The 15910-nt window shown below is 58.6% G+C and overlaps 2 protein-coding genes across 7 annotated transcripts in view; one reads left to right on the forward strand and one right to left on the reverse strand.

Moving 5' to 3' along the window:
- The window catches only part of DNAH1 (dynein axonemal heavy chain 1), a 74284-nt gene extending 73327 nt beyond the window's left edge, over positions 1–957 (forward strand). Inside the window, exons 77-78 of the mRNA XM_068408332.1 lie at positions 100–334; positions 730–957. Coding sequence (XP_068264433.1) covers positions 100–334; positions 730–851 — 357 coding nt within the window. The 3' untranslated portion in view covers positions 852–957. The remainder of the gene's footprint in view (positions 1–99; positions 335–729) is intronic.
- Positions 958–1105: 148 nt separating this feature from the next.
- BAP1 (BRCA1 associated deubiquitinase 1) lies at positions 1106–14960 on the reverse strand. Of its 6 annotated transcripts, none has more exons than XM_068409222.1 (18): positions 14841–14924; positions 13835–14125; positions 10984–11013; positions 10829–10883; positions 9973–10105; positions 9461–9580; positions 8899–8960; positions 8673–8815; positions 7731–7809; positions 6837–6960; positions 6388–6505; positions 5822–6009; positions 5397–5530; positions 4327–4799; positions 4097–4203; positions 3202–3294; positions 2856–2928; positions 1106–2546 (listed from the first exon to the last, which is right to left on the reverse strand). In XM_068409222.1, exons 2-18 carry the CDS (start codon positions 13896–13898, stop codon positions 2428–2430), a joined length of 2115 nt encoding a protein of 704 aa, XP_068265323.1. In that variant the 5' UTR covers positions 13899–14125; positions 14841–14924; the 3' UTR covers positions 1106–2427. The 6 variants fall into 6 exon arrangements, with proteins under 6 accessions (XP_068265323.1, XP_068265321.1, XP_068265324.1 ...); XM_068409220.1 differs by having other exon boundaries at positions 4043–4203; XM_068409223.1 differs by lacking the exon at positions 13835–14125 and having other exon boundaries at positions 14841–14960.
- Positions 14961–15910: the final 950 nt, after the last annotated feature.

The raw sequence follows: 15910 nt of genomic DNA on the forward strand, positions 1-15910 counted from the left end.
GCAGCGCTGACTTAACTAAGAGCAGCTTCAGGGGGTCCTTGGGGCTGAGGCTCCAGGGACATGCCTTGATCCAGGCCCTGGGCCTGCTCTCCTCTGCAGGTGATGAAGGAGGCGGTGAGCGAGCTCACTCGCCCTCCCGACGAAGGCTGCTACATCCACGGCTTGTTCCTCGAAGGCGCCCGCTGGGACCCTGCTGCGTTTCAGCTGGCGGAGTCACGCCCCAAGGAGCTCTACACAGAGATGGCTGTCATCTGGCTGCATCCCGTCCCCAACCGCAAGCCTCCGGCCACTGGCACCTACCTGTGCCCAGTCTATAAGACTCTCACTCGTGCAGGTGCGTGCCCTAAAGGCAGATCTCCAGAAGCAAGGGACATTGTAGAAACAGCTAGGAGAGACAGCCCGGGAGAGGCTGCAGGATCTCCTGCTGCTGCCACACTGTGGCATGGAGAAAGGCAGTCTGGGCTGGGGAAACACGCTTCCTCCTGCTGTGGTCATGGAAACGGAGCAGCCAGGCACCCTGGCTACACCGCAGGGCCTCTGGCCACGCTCTCCTCAAGCCCACTCACAAAAATACACAAGCCTGCTTCCCCCAGCCCTGCTCAGCCTGTCACCTACCACGGGGATGGGACAGGGGATCTCACGTGGGGTCACTCGTACAGGACTCAGTGGTTGGTGTGGAGCAACCAGGGCTGCAGTACCACCTTCCTGTCCGTGCTTCCCCCCTTACAGGCACACTGTCGACAACGGGCCACTCCACCAACTACGTGATCGCGGTGGAGATCCCTACGGACAAGCCGCAGAAGCACTGGATCAAACGGGGCACAGCCCTGATCTGTGCCCTGGACTTCTAGCCGGAAAACCTACAGAGCCCAGGAAACCATCCCAGCTGAGGGCTTGACTGGGGCCTCCGCCGTCCTGCGCAGAGGTAGGCAGCACAGGCAGGCAGCAGGAGCCAGGCACCCCCCCACCCCTCTTACCCCCTGAGCTGTGTTAATAAATCAAGCCTGACTCCACCAGCATCACGTTCACCCGGTGTTGTCGCAATCCCACAAGTACCTCAAGTGTTTAGCGCCGCAGAAGGGGACAACATAGCCCAGAGCAGGCACTCGGTGCTCCCAGCCGCACAGGCACCCCTCTCCCTGGGCTGGCTGTTACAGGAGAGCTTTATTCCTTCAGACAGATCCAGTATTTACAGCACTTGATATTAGACACAGCAAGAGACAGGATTTTCTTCCCTTCCACAAATACCAAACAGTTTCATTCCCTAGTCAGGATCTGTACAGATTTGCACATTTGCAAAATTCAGTCCTACTCCTGTGGCAGCTTCCCTTGTCCCTGCTCTGCCTCAGGACACCTCTGGCTTCTGAGACTTCTGTCAGGCTGCTGGGCGGGGGCCAGGCAGGAGCAGAGCACACGCAGGAGCGCTGGCAGGGTGGGTGGGAGGTGGCAAGCGAGTGGCTTGGGCAGGAAGAGCAGCTTTGGGCTCCCTCCACTGCTTCTCCCTGCCACTGCAGTCCCCGTCCCACCTTGTGCATTACAGCAATCACTGTCACCTGTCCCCCCACTGAAAGGCTTTGCCAAGGGCACCAAGTGACTCCATGTCCAGGGCCGTGCCCAGCAGCACCAAGGCCACCGTGTGAACTTGGTCTGTTCATAATTCACAGGGTTTCTCTGGGGACTGGGCCTGGAGCAACCTTGGGCGACCCACAGGCACTGCCACAGCCACAGAGCTGGTCCCTAGGAGAGCAGCCATGGCCACAGAGCCACGTGCCACCCCCCCAGCACCACCACCGAGGGCTGGACACAAGGCCCAGCTTCAGAGATGAGCCCACCCATCAGCCAGCTCTGAGAGCTGGGCACTGCAGTTGTGGGTGGATATAGGAGAATGGGCTCTGTCCGGGAGCTGCCTCACTCAGCAACGGCCAAAGTGTGGGTCAGAACCAAAAATACGTTTGGGGAAGAGGGGTAGAAAACAGCCATGAAGGTCCTGAGGAGGGGCACAGGTGAAGGCCTGGACGCAGGACACAAGCCCCAGCCAGCTGTGGCCAGCACAGCCTTCCATCGGCATTGCCAGTGTTTCCACAGCGCCAGACCCGCCAGCAGCCGGGTGGGCTCTTCCCCTCCTGCTGCAGTCCTGGGCCACGGCCCCAGGACACACGGCAGCACGGTCAGGCAGCTGGATGCTCTGGCTTGCCTTCTGCTGCAGGGACTCCCCTCCAGACACTGTGTTCCCACCTTTCACAACTTGGGCTCAGAGGAAAACTCAATTTCTCTTTGTCCCCAGGCTCCACCTCGGCCACAGGCTTGTTGCTGTGGTCCCTCTTCCTTGGGCCAGGGATAACATGGATCCAAACGCCACTGCCCAAAGCCACAAAGCCCAGCTGCTGCTTCTCAGAGTCTTGACTCGCAGGCTACTGCCGCTTGGCTTTATAGGGGCGGGAGCGTTTCCGGCGGTCCGGCTTCCTCTGCTTGTGCAGCCGGCCGATGCTGACGCCCTGCCGCCTGCGCACCGAGATGTTCTGCCTCCACCAGGCTGGCCAGCATGCCTGCGGGGGAGAGGCACACAGGCATGTCCCGCTCTGGAGTGCTGGTATTGCCCGTGCCAGCGTGCAGCCCTCCCTCTCTCACCCAAAACCCATCGGTGGGCTCCTCTGGGACTGTAAAATCGGGACAGGGAGCGAGACGCGTGGCTGCCCAGACTGAGCCCTACCTCCTGCCCCAGGCCTGGGAGAAACAGGGAGCAGGGCAGGGTGAGCTTCCCCGGCTCCCAGCTGCTGCTCTACCACGCTCAGTGTGGCTCCCCCAGCTGAATCTGAACCCACGCTCCGTCCCCTTGGCCCCACAGCACAGCTCACCTTCCTGGGCCAGCATGGAGATAAAGGTACAGATGAACTCATCATAGTTGTGGGTTCTTCTCTGGTCATCAATCTACAAAGGAGATGACAAATCCACAAATAATCCACAAACGGGTGGCAGGGAGAAAGGAGAGCTCAAGGCTAACGGGCAAAGAACCAGCATGCCTGGCACCCCCCCCCCCATCCTCCTCAAGCTAGTTGGGTAAGGGAAAGGGACCCCGAACGCTCCCCATCGCTGTTCTCAGCTGAACCACTCTCCCTCCACGGTGACATAAAGACACCCCAGACAGAAGCCTTCAGGGAGCTAAATGGGCAACGCAACTATGCCATCAACAAACAAACACACCTTGAATTTCTTCCTCTTCTCCACCTCCTCCTTCAGACAGGCCTCGTAGTTCGCAATCTCTGCCTCCACGCACTTCAGCAGCGCCAGCAGCTCCTGCCAGGATCAAGCAGAGCAAACGTGAGCGGACGGACACCCTGCTGCAGCCCGGGAGCTGGTGGGGTGAGCTGGTGGGTGTTCCTCCCTGTGCTGGGGAAAGGGAGGATTCATCAAAGCAAAAAACACCTGCTGGGACGAGGGCAGGAAAGAGAAGAGTTCATTGCACGGAATTCCTGAGTCGGGGACTAATCAATCAGCCGGCACTATGGCCAGCCCCGGGGAAGCTGGGTTCTGCCCGAGCCTGGCCCAGGCACGTGTACGGGGCTCTCTGGGACAGGGGAAGTGGTGTGTGCATGCCTGAGAAACACTCAGGGCCTGGTTCTTCTCAGTAACAATGTTTGAAGACTGCCCTTTGGAGTACAGCAGTTTCTAGGCAGCTCTCCTCCAGGGAGCTGGTGCTGCCTGAGCCTGCTCCTGCCTCTGGCCGGACGGCACAGACAGGCAGCAAGTTACCGGCAGGCTGGGATGTGGGCTGCGGGGTCCCACCAGCCCCTGGCCCAAAGGAGAGCGCAGCAGCCGAACATCTCGACTGCGGGAGACAGCGGCTCTGCCCACTGCCAAGGCAGATGTCCCCGAGATGACGCAAGGCACAAAACCTGCACTGCCCTGTGCCTCGAGGCATGGCTGTGGCGACGCGCGCGCGGGACAGTGTGCACATGCGGGTCGGTCACTGCCAGCGCTGCTGCGGCTCTGGGGGAGCGCAGGGAGCTCCACCTTCCCAGGGCTGTCGCAGCACAAAACTCACCTTGGGAGAATACTTTTCCCCCCCAGGGTGATCACTGGTCCTGCCAAGTCCCACCTTCTCTTTGCTGTCACTGGCCTCACTGCCCTCCTTCTCATCCAGCTTGACTGCAACCGGGGCCTCTTCACCGGGTTTGATGGAAGGCGGGGAGCTTTTCCCCCCATCTGCACCCGGGAAGGAAGCGTTAGGAGCCATTGCAAGGGACCAGTATCCACTCCCAAAGTCAAAGGACACCGTCCCGTCACCACAGGGGAGATGCCACCCCCTAAACGCTGGCAGGCGCCTACCTGCGACAGCCAGCGGGCAGAACACGCCGTCCTCGGTGAGGTGCAGCAGCCCGGTGCTGATGACAGGCCCCAGGTCCCGGACGGCCCGGTTGTAGCGCATGCAGTCGACGCGCAGCAGGCCGTCCTCCTCGCCGAAGAGCACCTTGGAGATGTGCGAGGTGACGGGGCTGGAGGGGCGGGTGGGGTTGGCCGAGCGGATGGGAGAGCGCAGCGGGGAGTTGAAGGCGCTGCCGATCTCGGAGGCGGTGTCTGTGCTCTCGTTGCTGGGGGTGGGAGAGGGCTGGGAGTGGGTGACCACCGCCACGGCGGCACCGCCGCCGCTTGTCTTGATGGACAGGGGAACGGAAAGATCCTTTTGAGATTCCTTCAGCTTCTCAGCCAGGACGTTGATGGTGTTGGGCTGGAGGACGGAGAGCTGGCCCTCCGCAGCCCCCGCCACGCACTCCTGCTTTACCTGCCCTTTCCTTTTGTACCTGCACAGGGAAGGTGAGGAGCTGGTGGAAGGAGGTGGGGGCCCAGCGCAGGCGCTCCCAGCGCCGCACCCAGCACCCCAGCCTGTCTGCTGGGATGAAGCAAGGCCTGAAACATTTCTAGGTCGCCCCCACTGCCACCAGCTTCTCTGACAGCACCCCACCACCACTGAACCGCTGAGCTGCGGGTACCCTTACGCAGCCAGGGGGCACGGGGTGCTGCGTACCCCTGCTCTTCTTCCAGAAGCCCCACAAGCACCCTCGCTGTGACCCCACCCTCACAGCAGTCCCAGCACACCAACACTGTCACCAGGAGCTGATCTGGCAATTGGCCCTGGGGAACTGCGGTGCCCCAAAGCCCCCAAGCCTGCTGCCAATGCAGTTACACTCAGGGCAGCCAAAATTCAGGGTTGGTTGTGACGAGCGACAGAAGGGCTCCACAACACCCAGCGAGTGAACAGTGAGACAGCAGAGAACAGCCCTAACTGCACACACAGGTGTGGGCTCTAACACAGCTAAGGGCGCCCAGCAGAGAGCTCTGGGAGTCACCGCTGGCAGTTCTGCAAATGTCACCTCCCTGCCCTCAGCTCAAGCTGTTACCTGATGGCCGAGTTGGTGTTACGAACTTCCTCCTCCTCATCATCATCATAGTCGTCCTCATCATCCGAGTACTGCTGGTGCTGTCGGACTGGGACCCGGCTGCGACCCACTCCTGCCGCAAGGTCTTCCTCCTCCTGCAAAACACCGTTGCTGATGGCCTGCTGGCAGCGGGGCAAAGAGGACAAGCATTGGGGCTTGGCCCTTTTGAGAGGAGACAGGGGATTCTTCCCTTGCTTGCTCAGCTGACCCACCTCATTAACACTAACCTTTTGCCAGGTCAGGCTTTATTTACCCCCTCACCTTCCAGCCTGGGTTAGCACGAGGCTGCAGCGCAGGGGAAGGGCTTTGACTGGCTGAAAGCCATAGTCCCATGGAGGTGACTCAGCTCGAGTCAGGCACGCTGCTGGCCTGCAGCTCCAGCCTACCTGCATGGGGGACTTGGCGTAGTTGTGATTATCCAGGAAGGCTGGCAACCTCTGCACGATGGGGTTGGGGTTCGCTGGAGGCGCCCCGTTGATGCTGCTCGCTGACGTCTTTGCCACCGGTTTGGATTTGTTGGGTGGGCTCTGCGTGGCCGCAGGGTGGCCCTGGCTGGCGGGCTCCTCGGGGCCATCTGCCACACAAGCACAGCACAGCCTTTCGTGACCAGCACCGTCACCTTTTATTCAGTGTCCTCTGCCACCCCTTGCCCACCCCATGTAGCAGAAGAGCTCCACCAGACCATCACCCCCACTTCCCATTCCACCTCCAGCTGTCAACAGTGTCCCCAAGCTTAAGCCCTTCCATTTGCAACCTCCACGTCACTCCAACGCTTCTCCCAGGCAGAGAGGCATCTACCACACCCCAGCACAGTGCGCACGGAGCTGGGCTTGGAGAAAAGACCATAAAGCTGCCTCAAGCTCCAGGTCAGCCAGCTGCTGTCACCAGCCTGTGCTCACTCCACGGCAGGCCAGGCTGGCTGGCTGGCAACACCATTGGTATGGGGTTCTACCTGGATGGGTGCTCTCTGAAGTCACGGTCTTGCTGCTGGCTGGCTTTGCCTCTTCGGGAGGCTGAGACTCCTGAGACTTCTGGGTCTGGATCAGCTCAGGCTGAGTTACTCGGATAAGCTTGAAGGCAAATGACAGATAGAAACTGAGCGCTGGACCAGGGTGACCCAAACCACATCCCTCCCATTCGAGCACTCCAGAAGAACTCGTGAGGGTGAGCCAGCCACCGAGCGCCCGTGTGCACAATCAACTGAGAACGCCATGGATAACCTCCCAGGTGAGCAGCAAGAGGCCAAGCAGCGAAGCTGGTTATCTCCTCTTCCCAGAAGACCTTTCCCAAGGCCAAAAAAAACCCCAGAATCCAGGGCCCCCACAGCACAGGGAGATGCCCTGAAAACAGAGCCTGTTCCTACCCCAGGCTCGCACTCGCTCAGGGCCTGGGCTGTCCTACCTGCTGCAAGGCCTCCAGCACAGTCTGGCGGTTCATCTTCAGGATGTGCAGTTTGGACTCGTACTTCATCCTCCGGTCAGGCACCACCGCCATCAGGTTGAAGCGGATGTCGTGGTACGGCTCCCTGCAGGAAGGGACAGCAGATGTCGGCCGCGAGCTGGCGGTGAAAGCCCCTTCTCCCAGCAACGGGGGGTCAGCAGGCTGCCAGCCATACCCTGCACGCCTCCTGTGGGCTCTTTCCAGGCAGCACCTCCCCTGCCCTGGCCTTTAACACCAACACACAGGAGGGTTTCCCCCCAAAACCGAGTCAACCTCACACTGGCTGAAGAAGCAGAGCAAGGTTGCTTCAACCACAACACAAAACACTTCAGAGTCACAGGCTGGTTGAGGTGGGAAGGGACCTGTGGAGGTCATCTGCTTCAAGGTCATCTGCTCCAACCCCCTGCTCCAGCAGGGCCACTCAGAGCTGGTTGCCCAGGACTGTGTCCAGACGGCTTTTAAGTATCTCCAAGGATGGAGACTCCACAACTTCTCTGGGCAGCCTGTGCCAGTGCTCAGTCACCCTCACACCCAAGCATCCAAGAGGCCCAGCTCAGGACCAGAAGCACCATTCCTTCTCCTATGGACTTGGGCAAACAGTGACCTGATCTGGCCACAAATGACCTGCATGGCCATTTGCAGGGACTCTGCACTGCACGGGGAGTGCAGCTTCTCTGCGTGCTCTGAAGGCAGGCAAACTGCAGGCAAGAGAAAGGAAGGAGGCAGCACGCCTGCACCTCTCCCCAAGCGACGTTCTCCACCCCCACTTCCACAACTTGTTGCACAGAGACCACAGAAATAATGCAGGGGAAAACAGCGAGGGGCCAGTGCCTGCACCATGGCCTGGGACATTACCCTGCAGTGGCCAGGCCGATGCGCTCCATGATCACTCTCCTGGCTTTGTCAGTCCATTCCTCATCGTCAGCCCACGGCCCTGTGATAACGAGACAGAGCTGGACTTAGCAAAGCAGGCCAAGGCTCCTGCTTCAGACTCACAGAGCGGATCCTGCCATCCCCACGAGAGGCCATCTCATGGCTTCCTTACACACCAGGGAGCAAGTCAAGAAGGGGCCCAGGAGGCAGAAGGACCGCACTGCCGGCCCACACGTGGAGCCCCCTGCCTCTGCCTTCCGAATGGAAAACGTGAGCTATCTGCAGGGCAGGAGGGTGAATTTTGAACCCCACAGACCACAGGCGATTCACAGGCTCGGGCTCACTAAGTCTGAGGCAATCCCAGCTCCTGCTGGGATCCACCTGCCACTGCATCTGGTGCCATGCTTAAACAACCCCAGTACCTGAAGTGGGCACCTTACCAAAGCACCTGACAGACAGAAGCAAAGTCCTAGCGGGGATAAATAAGTGTCTGAAAGACAGAACTGAGTGGTCAAGTTGTGAGAAAGAGGAGTAATCCCAGCAGCCTGCTGGGATCTGCACTGGGACCCTGTGCCTCAACACACAGCCGTTATTTGGCACAAGGAGAGAGCAAGGAGGAGACAAATTCTGCTTGTGATACCGAGTTATTTCAGAGCTGCAGGAGGACCTCGTGACCCAGAGCAACTGGGGAGGAAAATGGCAAGGCTGGAAAAGCAATGCAATGCATTTAGGAATAATTGTCTTCCAGACACAGTCCCCAGTGCAAAGGCTCCAAAATGAGCTATCGAAACTCAGGACAAATCTGGGAGCCATTGGAGTGATTCTCCACAAACATCAGCTAACGCTCAGTGGCATTGATAAATAATACACGCATCTGGACACACCAGGGTGTCTGTTCGACCGTGTCAACAGGCAGGCTCTTACCGTGGTCAATGGGATAGACCTTCAGCCCATCCAGCTCAAACAGCCGTCCCTTGATGGGGACATAGCTGACAAAATGAAACGCCTCCATGGTTCGCACAGCGCTGATTCCGTTCTGCTTTTCCGGCAAGTGCCGTGGCTCCGGCCTGCGAGGGCAAGAGAGGCGAGAGGTCAGTGCAGAGCCTGCCTCCTCCAGTGAAAGGGAGCTGCGAGAGACCCCCTCACTCACCTGGCATGGCTGTTGTGGGCCTTGGCCAGCTCGGGGGCGTTGCCGATGGCATAGCCTTTGCTCTGCAGCGAAGAGCAAGAGAGGAAAACAATTGAGAAGTGACAGGAAAACAAACAAAATGCTTCACCTGCCACCTCCCCACTCCCTCCCTCCATACACAGGACTGGGAGAGCAACTTTCAGGCACACCCTCTGCTCTTCTGAGTTTTAGATAAAACCCAGGATGAAAAGAACACACAATTTCTGCTAAAGAAATTACAGTTAAGAGAGAAACACAGACTTCAAGATGAGGGGAGGAGAGAGGACTTTTGACCACAGACTTAGAGAATGCATCTGGGCTAGGGAACAACACCACAGAAGGCTCAGAGCTGTGCCCAGTGTAAGGGGACCAAGGCTTGAGCAAGGCAAGGCAGGAATACAAGAGAGAAGAGGCAATACTGATGTGGCATGCAGCCACGAAGGGCTGAAAAGGACCAGCTTGTGACAGCATCATCCTGAGAGGGGAGCGAGAGGCAGATTCATCTGTGCCACCCACACACAGCCCTGCATGCCCCCACCCCTACCTCAGGGCTGAATCCTTTGGTGAAATCCTTCATGCGGCTCAGCGTGGGGCCCAGGTCAACATTGTTGCAGTTCAGGAGGACGCTCAGCAGGGCATGGGTGGCACAGGAATTGGGGATCAGCTGGAGGGTGACACAAGGACCACCTTAACCAGCAGGAACAAGGCAACCCTTCAACAACCCTTCAGAGCTGACAATAATCAACTGAAAAGCACTGACGCAAGAACCACTTGTGAGAGCAGCGACTTGACCTCGGCTCTCCAAGGAAGGGAGGAGGTCAGTCTCGTTTAGCGAGCCACACCATGCCCCCATGAGCATCTGCTCACAGCACAGGCCACGGACAGGCTCACAGCCCTTACTGGATTCCCTCCAACCTGGAGCTCAGGGCAGAGACTCCCAGGAAAGAGGAGCTGCCCTCAGGACCAGCAAGAGCAGTGCAGCCTCTCGGTACCACGTTGCTTCCCTGAGGTGTCACACAACACACCCCCGACTCTTTCCCCTCGCCTCCAGCCTACCTGGTGAGCAAAGAACATGTTATTAACGATGTCATCGTCGATCACCGACGTCTCATCCACCAGGGTAGAGACCTTCCGGCGTGATCTGCGCTCCTCAATCCACTTGAACAGGAAGATGAACCCATACACAGGTCTGCGGAAAGAAATCAGCAGCTGCATCGTTTTGGACGGACCACACCAGTGGAGCTGCTCTGCCCAGCGCCAGAAACCTTCTGTTTCAAACCACAGGCAAAGACAGAGAGGAAAAGCAGAACCACCAGCCCCATCTTTCTGGAAGTGACCATCCCTGCTGCCCCACATTACCAAGGACACTCACCTGTACTGATGCTCTAGGCTCAGACAACAATCAAGCTTGAATACTTTGGAGTTTGACAAGTCTTAAGAGGCTCAAGACAGAGAAACGGGAGGTGAATTTCACCTCTGGACAATGACTGACCTGCAGAATAGTGCCTGACCACCAAATGACCCCTCCTTTTAAATATGCGTTGCATTCATTCTCAAGAGGAGTTCAGACAATGGCTTTTAAGCAAGTGACAGCCTCAAAGCCATCTCAAAGCACTGAGACGGGGAGAAAGCCCCCACTGCAAGAACGCTGCTTGGCACTGCACCTCTCCGTGGGGAAAGGGAGATGAATCCCTCGAAGTCTGTCCCCCACCTGCCCCACGAGGTCTTTCTCAAGGCACAAGATTGCCCGTCTGCCCCAAACCTGAGGAAGCACCCCTGGTTCATCACTCACAACGCTGACCTCCAGGACAGACAAGCTCACACAGGCCCTTCTGAATGCCTGGCGATGAGCTCCCAGGCCCACAGACACATTCTGCGTAATAAAACTCATACTGTCACGGCTGTGACTTACCCTTGGCATTTGCTCTGCAGATCATAAATCTCTTCAACCTGCACCCCCTTGACCCCTGCAAACAAAGGGCAGAAGCTGGTGTAAAGCCCACCAGAAAGGACAAGGGATAACATCAAGCATGAAACTGATTTCTCAGGAAGGTTTCTTGTACTCACCAAAATCTTCGACCAGGAGTGTGAAGAGACCTGGAAAGGAACAAAACCAACAGGTTACTTCTGGCTGAAGAGAGAAAAGCTGCTGCCACTAGCCCCTGAAGGGCCCACATGGTCCCAGGCCAAGGCGCAGCCAGAAAAACCGCAGCAGAGCAGTACCAGGGTCACGCTGACTCCCCAGCAGCAGAGCTGTTGAGCCCTGGCTCACTACAGAGCTGCTCTGGCTCCCTTCATCCCTCCATCCCCATTCAACATCCTCTTCCTCGAGAGGACCTGAAACAACCCTCTCCTGCCAGAGCCCAATGAGGCCGAACCCACCTGCAGCACCCTGACTCACTGCAGATGACCTGCCAAGAAGTAAATCCCCACCACAAACAGCAGCAGGGAGCCCCTAAATGACACGCTCCTAACTGGAGGGAAACGCGGCTGAATGGATCACAGGATGTTCTAAAAGAAGATAATTTATGTTCTGTTAGTGAAAGCCAGTGATGGGACAGCCAGCTCACAGCAACAGGGCTGTGGGAAGTCCGAGGGCTGAAAGGCTCATCTTCACCTCTCTCTCTCCTGGGGGACCACATCCAAGAGCCCGTCTCCAGTGACTACAAAATTCCCGTCACAGAAGGACATAACCAGGGATACGGAGACAGCGGCAAAGAGACCGAAGGGTTATTCAACATCGGCAACCGAGCAGCAGCTTCCACTGCGATGGCACACCAAAGGCAGCCAGCCCGATCTGCAGGCGATCCCCCTGCACACGGAGTGAGCGAGCGAGACTGGAATCATAAATCCGGTTCTTTCGCTCCCACATAAAGGCTGCCGACAGCCTGGGAGGAAGGCCAGGGAATATCAATAAGAAGGATTCAATCCTGAGAAACATCCCTGTGAGCAATGGATTTAATGAACCTCATGTAAGCGGCTCAATCAAGAAGCGAAGAGCCCAAGGGGCTTCCACACCAAAGTTACAATGACTAAAACAGGGAGGAAACTTCTGGGAGCAAAAGGTCTTCATTAATTTAGCAGAAAATGTATAAAATTGTCAGTGGGAAGAAACACGCTATGGAAATAACATGCTTTGGACCAGTGACAGCCTCCTCCCGTGCAATGCCGTGACACCAAACCCCAGCACCTTTCTGACAGAGATGTTTTTGCTCAAAATACTTGATGCCATGGAGGGCTGTGTCGTCCAGGTGACATCTACAGTGACTTCAGGCAGCGCCGCTGCCTTCTCTGCAACAACTGCCTTAGGACAAGCGGTCCTTGCGGACCATAAGGGTCTTCAGATGCTCGTTACAGCCACGGTTCTTGCTCCCTCCTTAGATGGCATCCATTACAGAAGCAGGAGTCGCAGCTGTTTACAGGTAGAGCCTCTCAACCGTGAAAGCTTCTGTAAAAGTCGAAAGCCTCACTCACTCTCCAGTTTCAACAGTTACAGTCTACTGATCACGGCAAAACACATGCAACGCGAGAAGACCTGAACCGTATCACAAGCTCTGCCTCGCAGCCCGTGCAGATTTGCATCAGAGCAAGGCCTGCAAACACAACCAACCACAAATGCTGAAAGCAGCGCTGCTCCCGTGGGTCCCACCAGAAGGAGAAGACCGAGTAGGACTCCCAAGCTCGCTGTGGCCCAGCCCGGAGCACTCCCACATCTCCACAGCAGCTCTCCAGGACCGCAAGTCAGACGGGCAGGGCTGCACCGAAGGAGATGGGAAGTCAGCCGTCACGTATTCTCCTCCTGTCACCGGGGAGCTGGAGAGAGGATGAAGCCAAACTTCTCCAAGCACACCGTGAAAGGACAAGAAGTGACAGGAACAAGCTGCAGCAAGAGAAGTTCTGACTACGCGCCTGGGAAAAAACAATTCTTCCTTACCAGCGTGGTCAGCCCTGGGCCCGGGGCGCAGAAATCTCCTTCTTGGGCATATTCAAACTCAACCAGACGTGGCCATGAGCGACACGAACTCCCTTTGAAGGTAGCTCTGCTTTGGGCCAAAGGCTTCCAGGGGTCCCTTTCCAACTGTGTTCTTCTCCGATTCATTGCAGTGTTTCGTATTACCTCTGCATCCGTGAAGGCCTAGTCCTGCCACCGTGATCACTCCTGGAACACCCGAAACCCCCATCCCAAATTATTTGGGTTGGCTGGAGGAAACATTCTGGTGTCCATAAGCACACACAACACTAAGCCAGCAGCCCGGAGGTTCCCAAGGCTCCCCTCCTCGCCCAGCAGCCATGGCAGATGGCCCGAATCTGGATCTGCTGACACTTCCTGACCAGTAAAGCACCGAGAGCTTTCAGTCCCAAGCCCCATGGTGAGGGCTGAGCAGCTTATGGGACGTGCTGAAGGCCGAGAGCAGCGCACAGGTCATTCCTCACTGCTGTCCCAGCTCCCACCTCTGCATCCGACCCTCCACACGTCTGAATGAGCGCAGATTATCTTCCAAGCAAATAACCTTCCCCTCCAGGTGTGAGAATCCAAACCATGTCCTGTCTTCGGCATTGTCCTGATGAAGAAGGGGGAGGATGGGAACGATTTTGGCAATTCCCGAGTACCAGTAAAAAGAGGACAAAGAGCAGCAAAACCTGGGCTGACTGGGAGACCGACAGCAGACAGAATCCTTCGCTGAGCGCAGGAAGATGAGTATAATGCAAGGGGTCCAATTTCCTCACCCACAGCCTCAAAAATACACCATCACACTCTAAAGACCAGCTCTCAGCCTCCCAGAGGACGACCCCAAACCGCACTATGGCAACTCAGACACGTTAAAACAACGCTCAGCCAATGCCCCAGCTGACGCTGGCTTTGGCCCCCAAATCCTAACCCACAAAACAAACTCCAGGACTCCACCACAGAAACCACCTTCTCCGACGCAGCAGGAAGGGGATGCCCGTGACCGTCCTGCTCCCGGCTGCTCAGGCACCATACCAGGCTCTTCAGCACCTTTCCTGGGCTGCTTTGGGGAGAGGGTTTGACCCACCCGCTCTGCTGCAAAGCGACGACAGGATTTGACATGCAGAGGACGAGACGCCACCCTCGCGTGCCCCCAAGTGACAGGCACATGGGTTGTTCTCAGTCGCGCAGGAAGCTCTGGGGCAAGCACTGGTCAGAGCTGGTTCTGTAGCAAGGGGCATCCCGTACGCACGCCTCTGCCTGTATTTCAGCAGTATTTCAGGGTGTATTTGCAAACAACAGGAATGCTTCGTGCTACACCCCTGCAGCATTTTGGATGTTTTCCACAGAGCCCCCTCTCACAGACGTGTCTGGAGCACCTCAGAGCCCGTGTATAAGTGCCCCAGAGCCCAGGCCCCACTCTGAGCCTTCACAATGCTCCTGCAGCCCTGCCCACCCCATCCCTGCCTTCACCCCACACCTGCACCCCTATACGCAGCCTCCTGACGTCCCCTTTTCTGTCTGTCCTACACCCCCATAACCTCTCCCTAACCCCCCCATGGGCTATGTCCCATACACCACAACCCCGCACAGACCCCTGTCCCCCCAGGACCCACACTGCTCCTGCCTCACACACCCCTAAACCTTCACCTGCGCTCTCAACGCTCTGCCCGCACCCCCAGGCACCCCCTTAGCAGGTCTCCCTCCCCCAGCCCTCCTCTCCCCGCGCCCCCTCCCCAGCCCTTGTTCCCGCCTCATGCACCCCCACTCCAGGCCTGCCACCCCCGAACCCCTCCCTACACACCCCAAGCCTCCCCCCAACTTCACCTTTACACCCCCGGCCTGTCCCCCTGAGCCCCCCCCAGCACAGCCCCCACCCCCGGCCTGTCCCCGTGAGCCCCCAGGCCCCACCCCGGCCTGTCCCCCACAGCCCCCCCGGCCCGCCCCCCGAGCCGGTGCCGTCCCCGCCGCTCACCGGGGTCGCTCTCCAGCTCCAACCAGCCCTTATTCATCTTCCCGCGGGCCGGGCCGCGCCGCCATGTCCGGCCCCGCAGCCCGCCCCAACTCCGGGCTCCACCGCCGCCGCCGCCGCCGCCGTCGCCCGCCCCTTACGTCATCGCTGCGCGACGCAGCGTGACGCCAGCGCGCGCCGCGCCACATCGGTCCCCAGGGGGGTGGCCGGTGGCTGTGGCGCCGCCACAAAGGTCCCGCGGTGGCGGAGGAGGCCTGGGAGAGCCCTGGGGGCCGGGGCCTCGCTCTGCCCCGCCCCGGGGCTTCGTCCCCCGGCAGCGCAGGGCAGCCGGAACGCCAGGCCGGGCCCGGGACTCGCACTCAACAACCTGGGCCGCCCTGTGCGGCCTGTGGCGAGGGGCCTGGGCCTGTCGTGAGGGTCTCGGGCCTGGGCCTGGGCCTGGGCAGCCCCATGTTGAGGTGCGAGGGCTCCTGGTGAGGCTGGGGCCAGCCATACCGGCCCTGACCCTGCTAGCAGCTCCCCTTACACCGCCTGGGAGGCTGGGAGGCTTCCAGGGCGAGCGGGCGCCCCTGCGCTGCGCTTCCTTAGGAAGTGGGCTAAAAATAGGAGCCAGATCCCCGGTTGCGCCCGTCCCCCCACAACGGCTTTGTTCTGTGGCTGTTCCCACACACACCCCGTCCCCCAGCGCTCCCCTCGCCCCGCTCCTGCCCTGGGGACAGGGCTGGGCGGCAGCACCAAGAACCAGGTGGGGCTTGTTCCCCTCCTGCAGAGGAGATCGGGGGCAACAGCACTGTGCCTGCCCACCAGAGTTATCTCCTTCCACCCCCCGGCATGGGTGAGGACGTGTTCATGTTCATTCAGGCCCTGGAAATTTCTAGGGATCCAGGTTGCCTCTGTTGGCTCGTTATCATGAGAGACAAGGCTGGAACGTGAGCCATGCAGAGCCCCTGACAAAAGCCCTTCTACTCCAGCCTTCCTGATGTAAACCTACCCTGGAGGGCCAGGCTCAGCCGCCACAGAGAATTACGGAGATATACCAGGAGGGGGAGGCCCTCTCGGGGACTGGTTTCTTC

This window comes from Nyctibius grandis, chromosome 10, assembly GCF_013368605.1.
Source record: "Nyctibius grandis isolate bNycGra1 chromosome 10, bNycGra1.pri, whole genome shotgun sequence".
In the NCBI taxonomy this organism is placed as follows: Eukaryota; Metazoa; Chordata; class Aves; order Nyctibiiformes; family Nyctibiidae; genus Nyctibius; species Nyctibius grandis.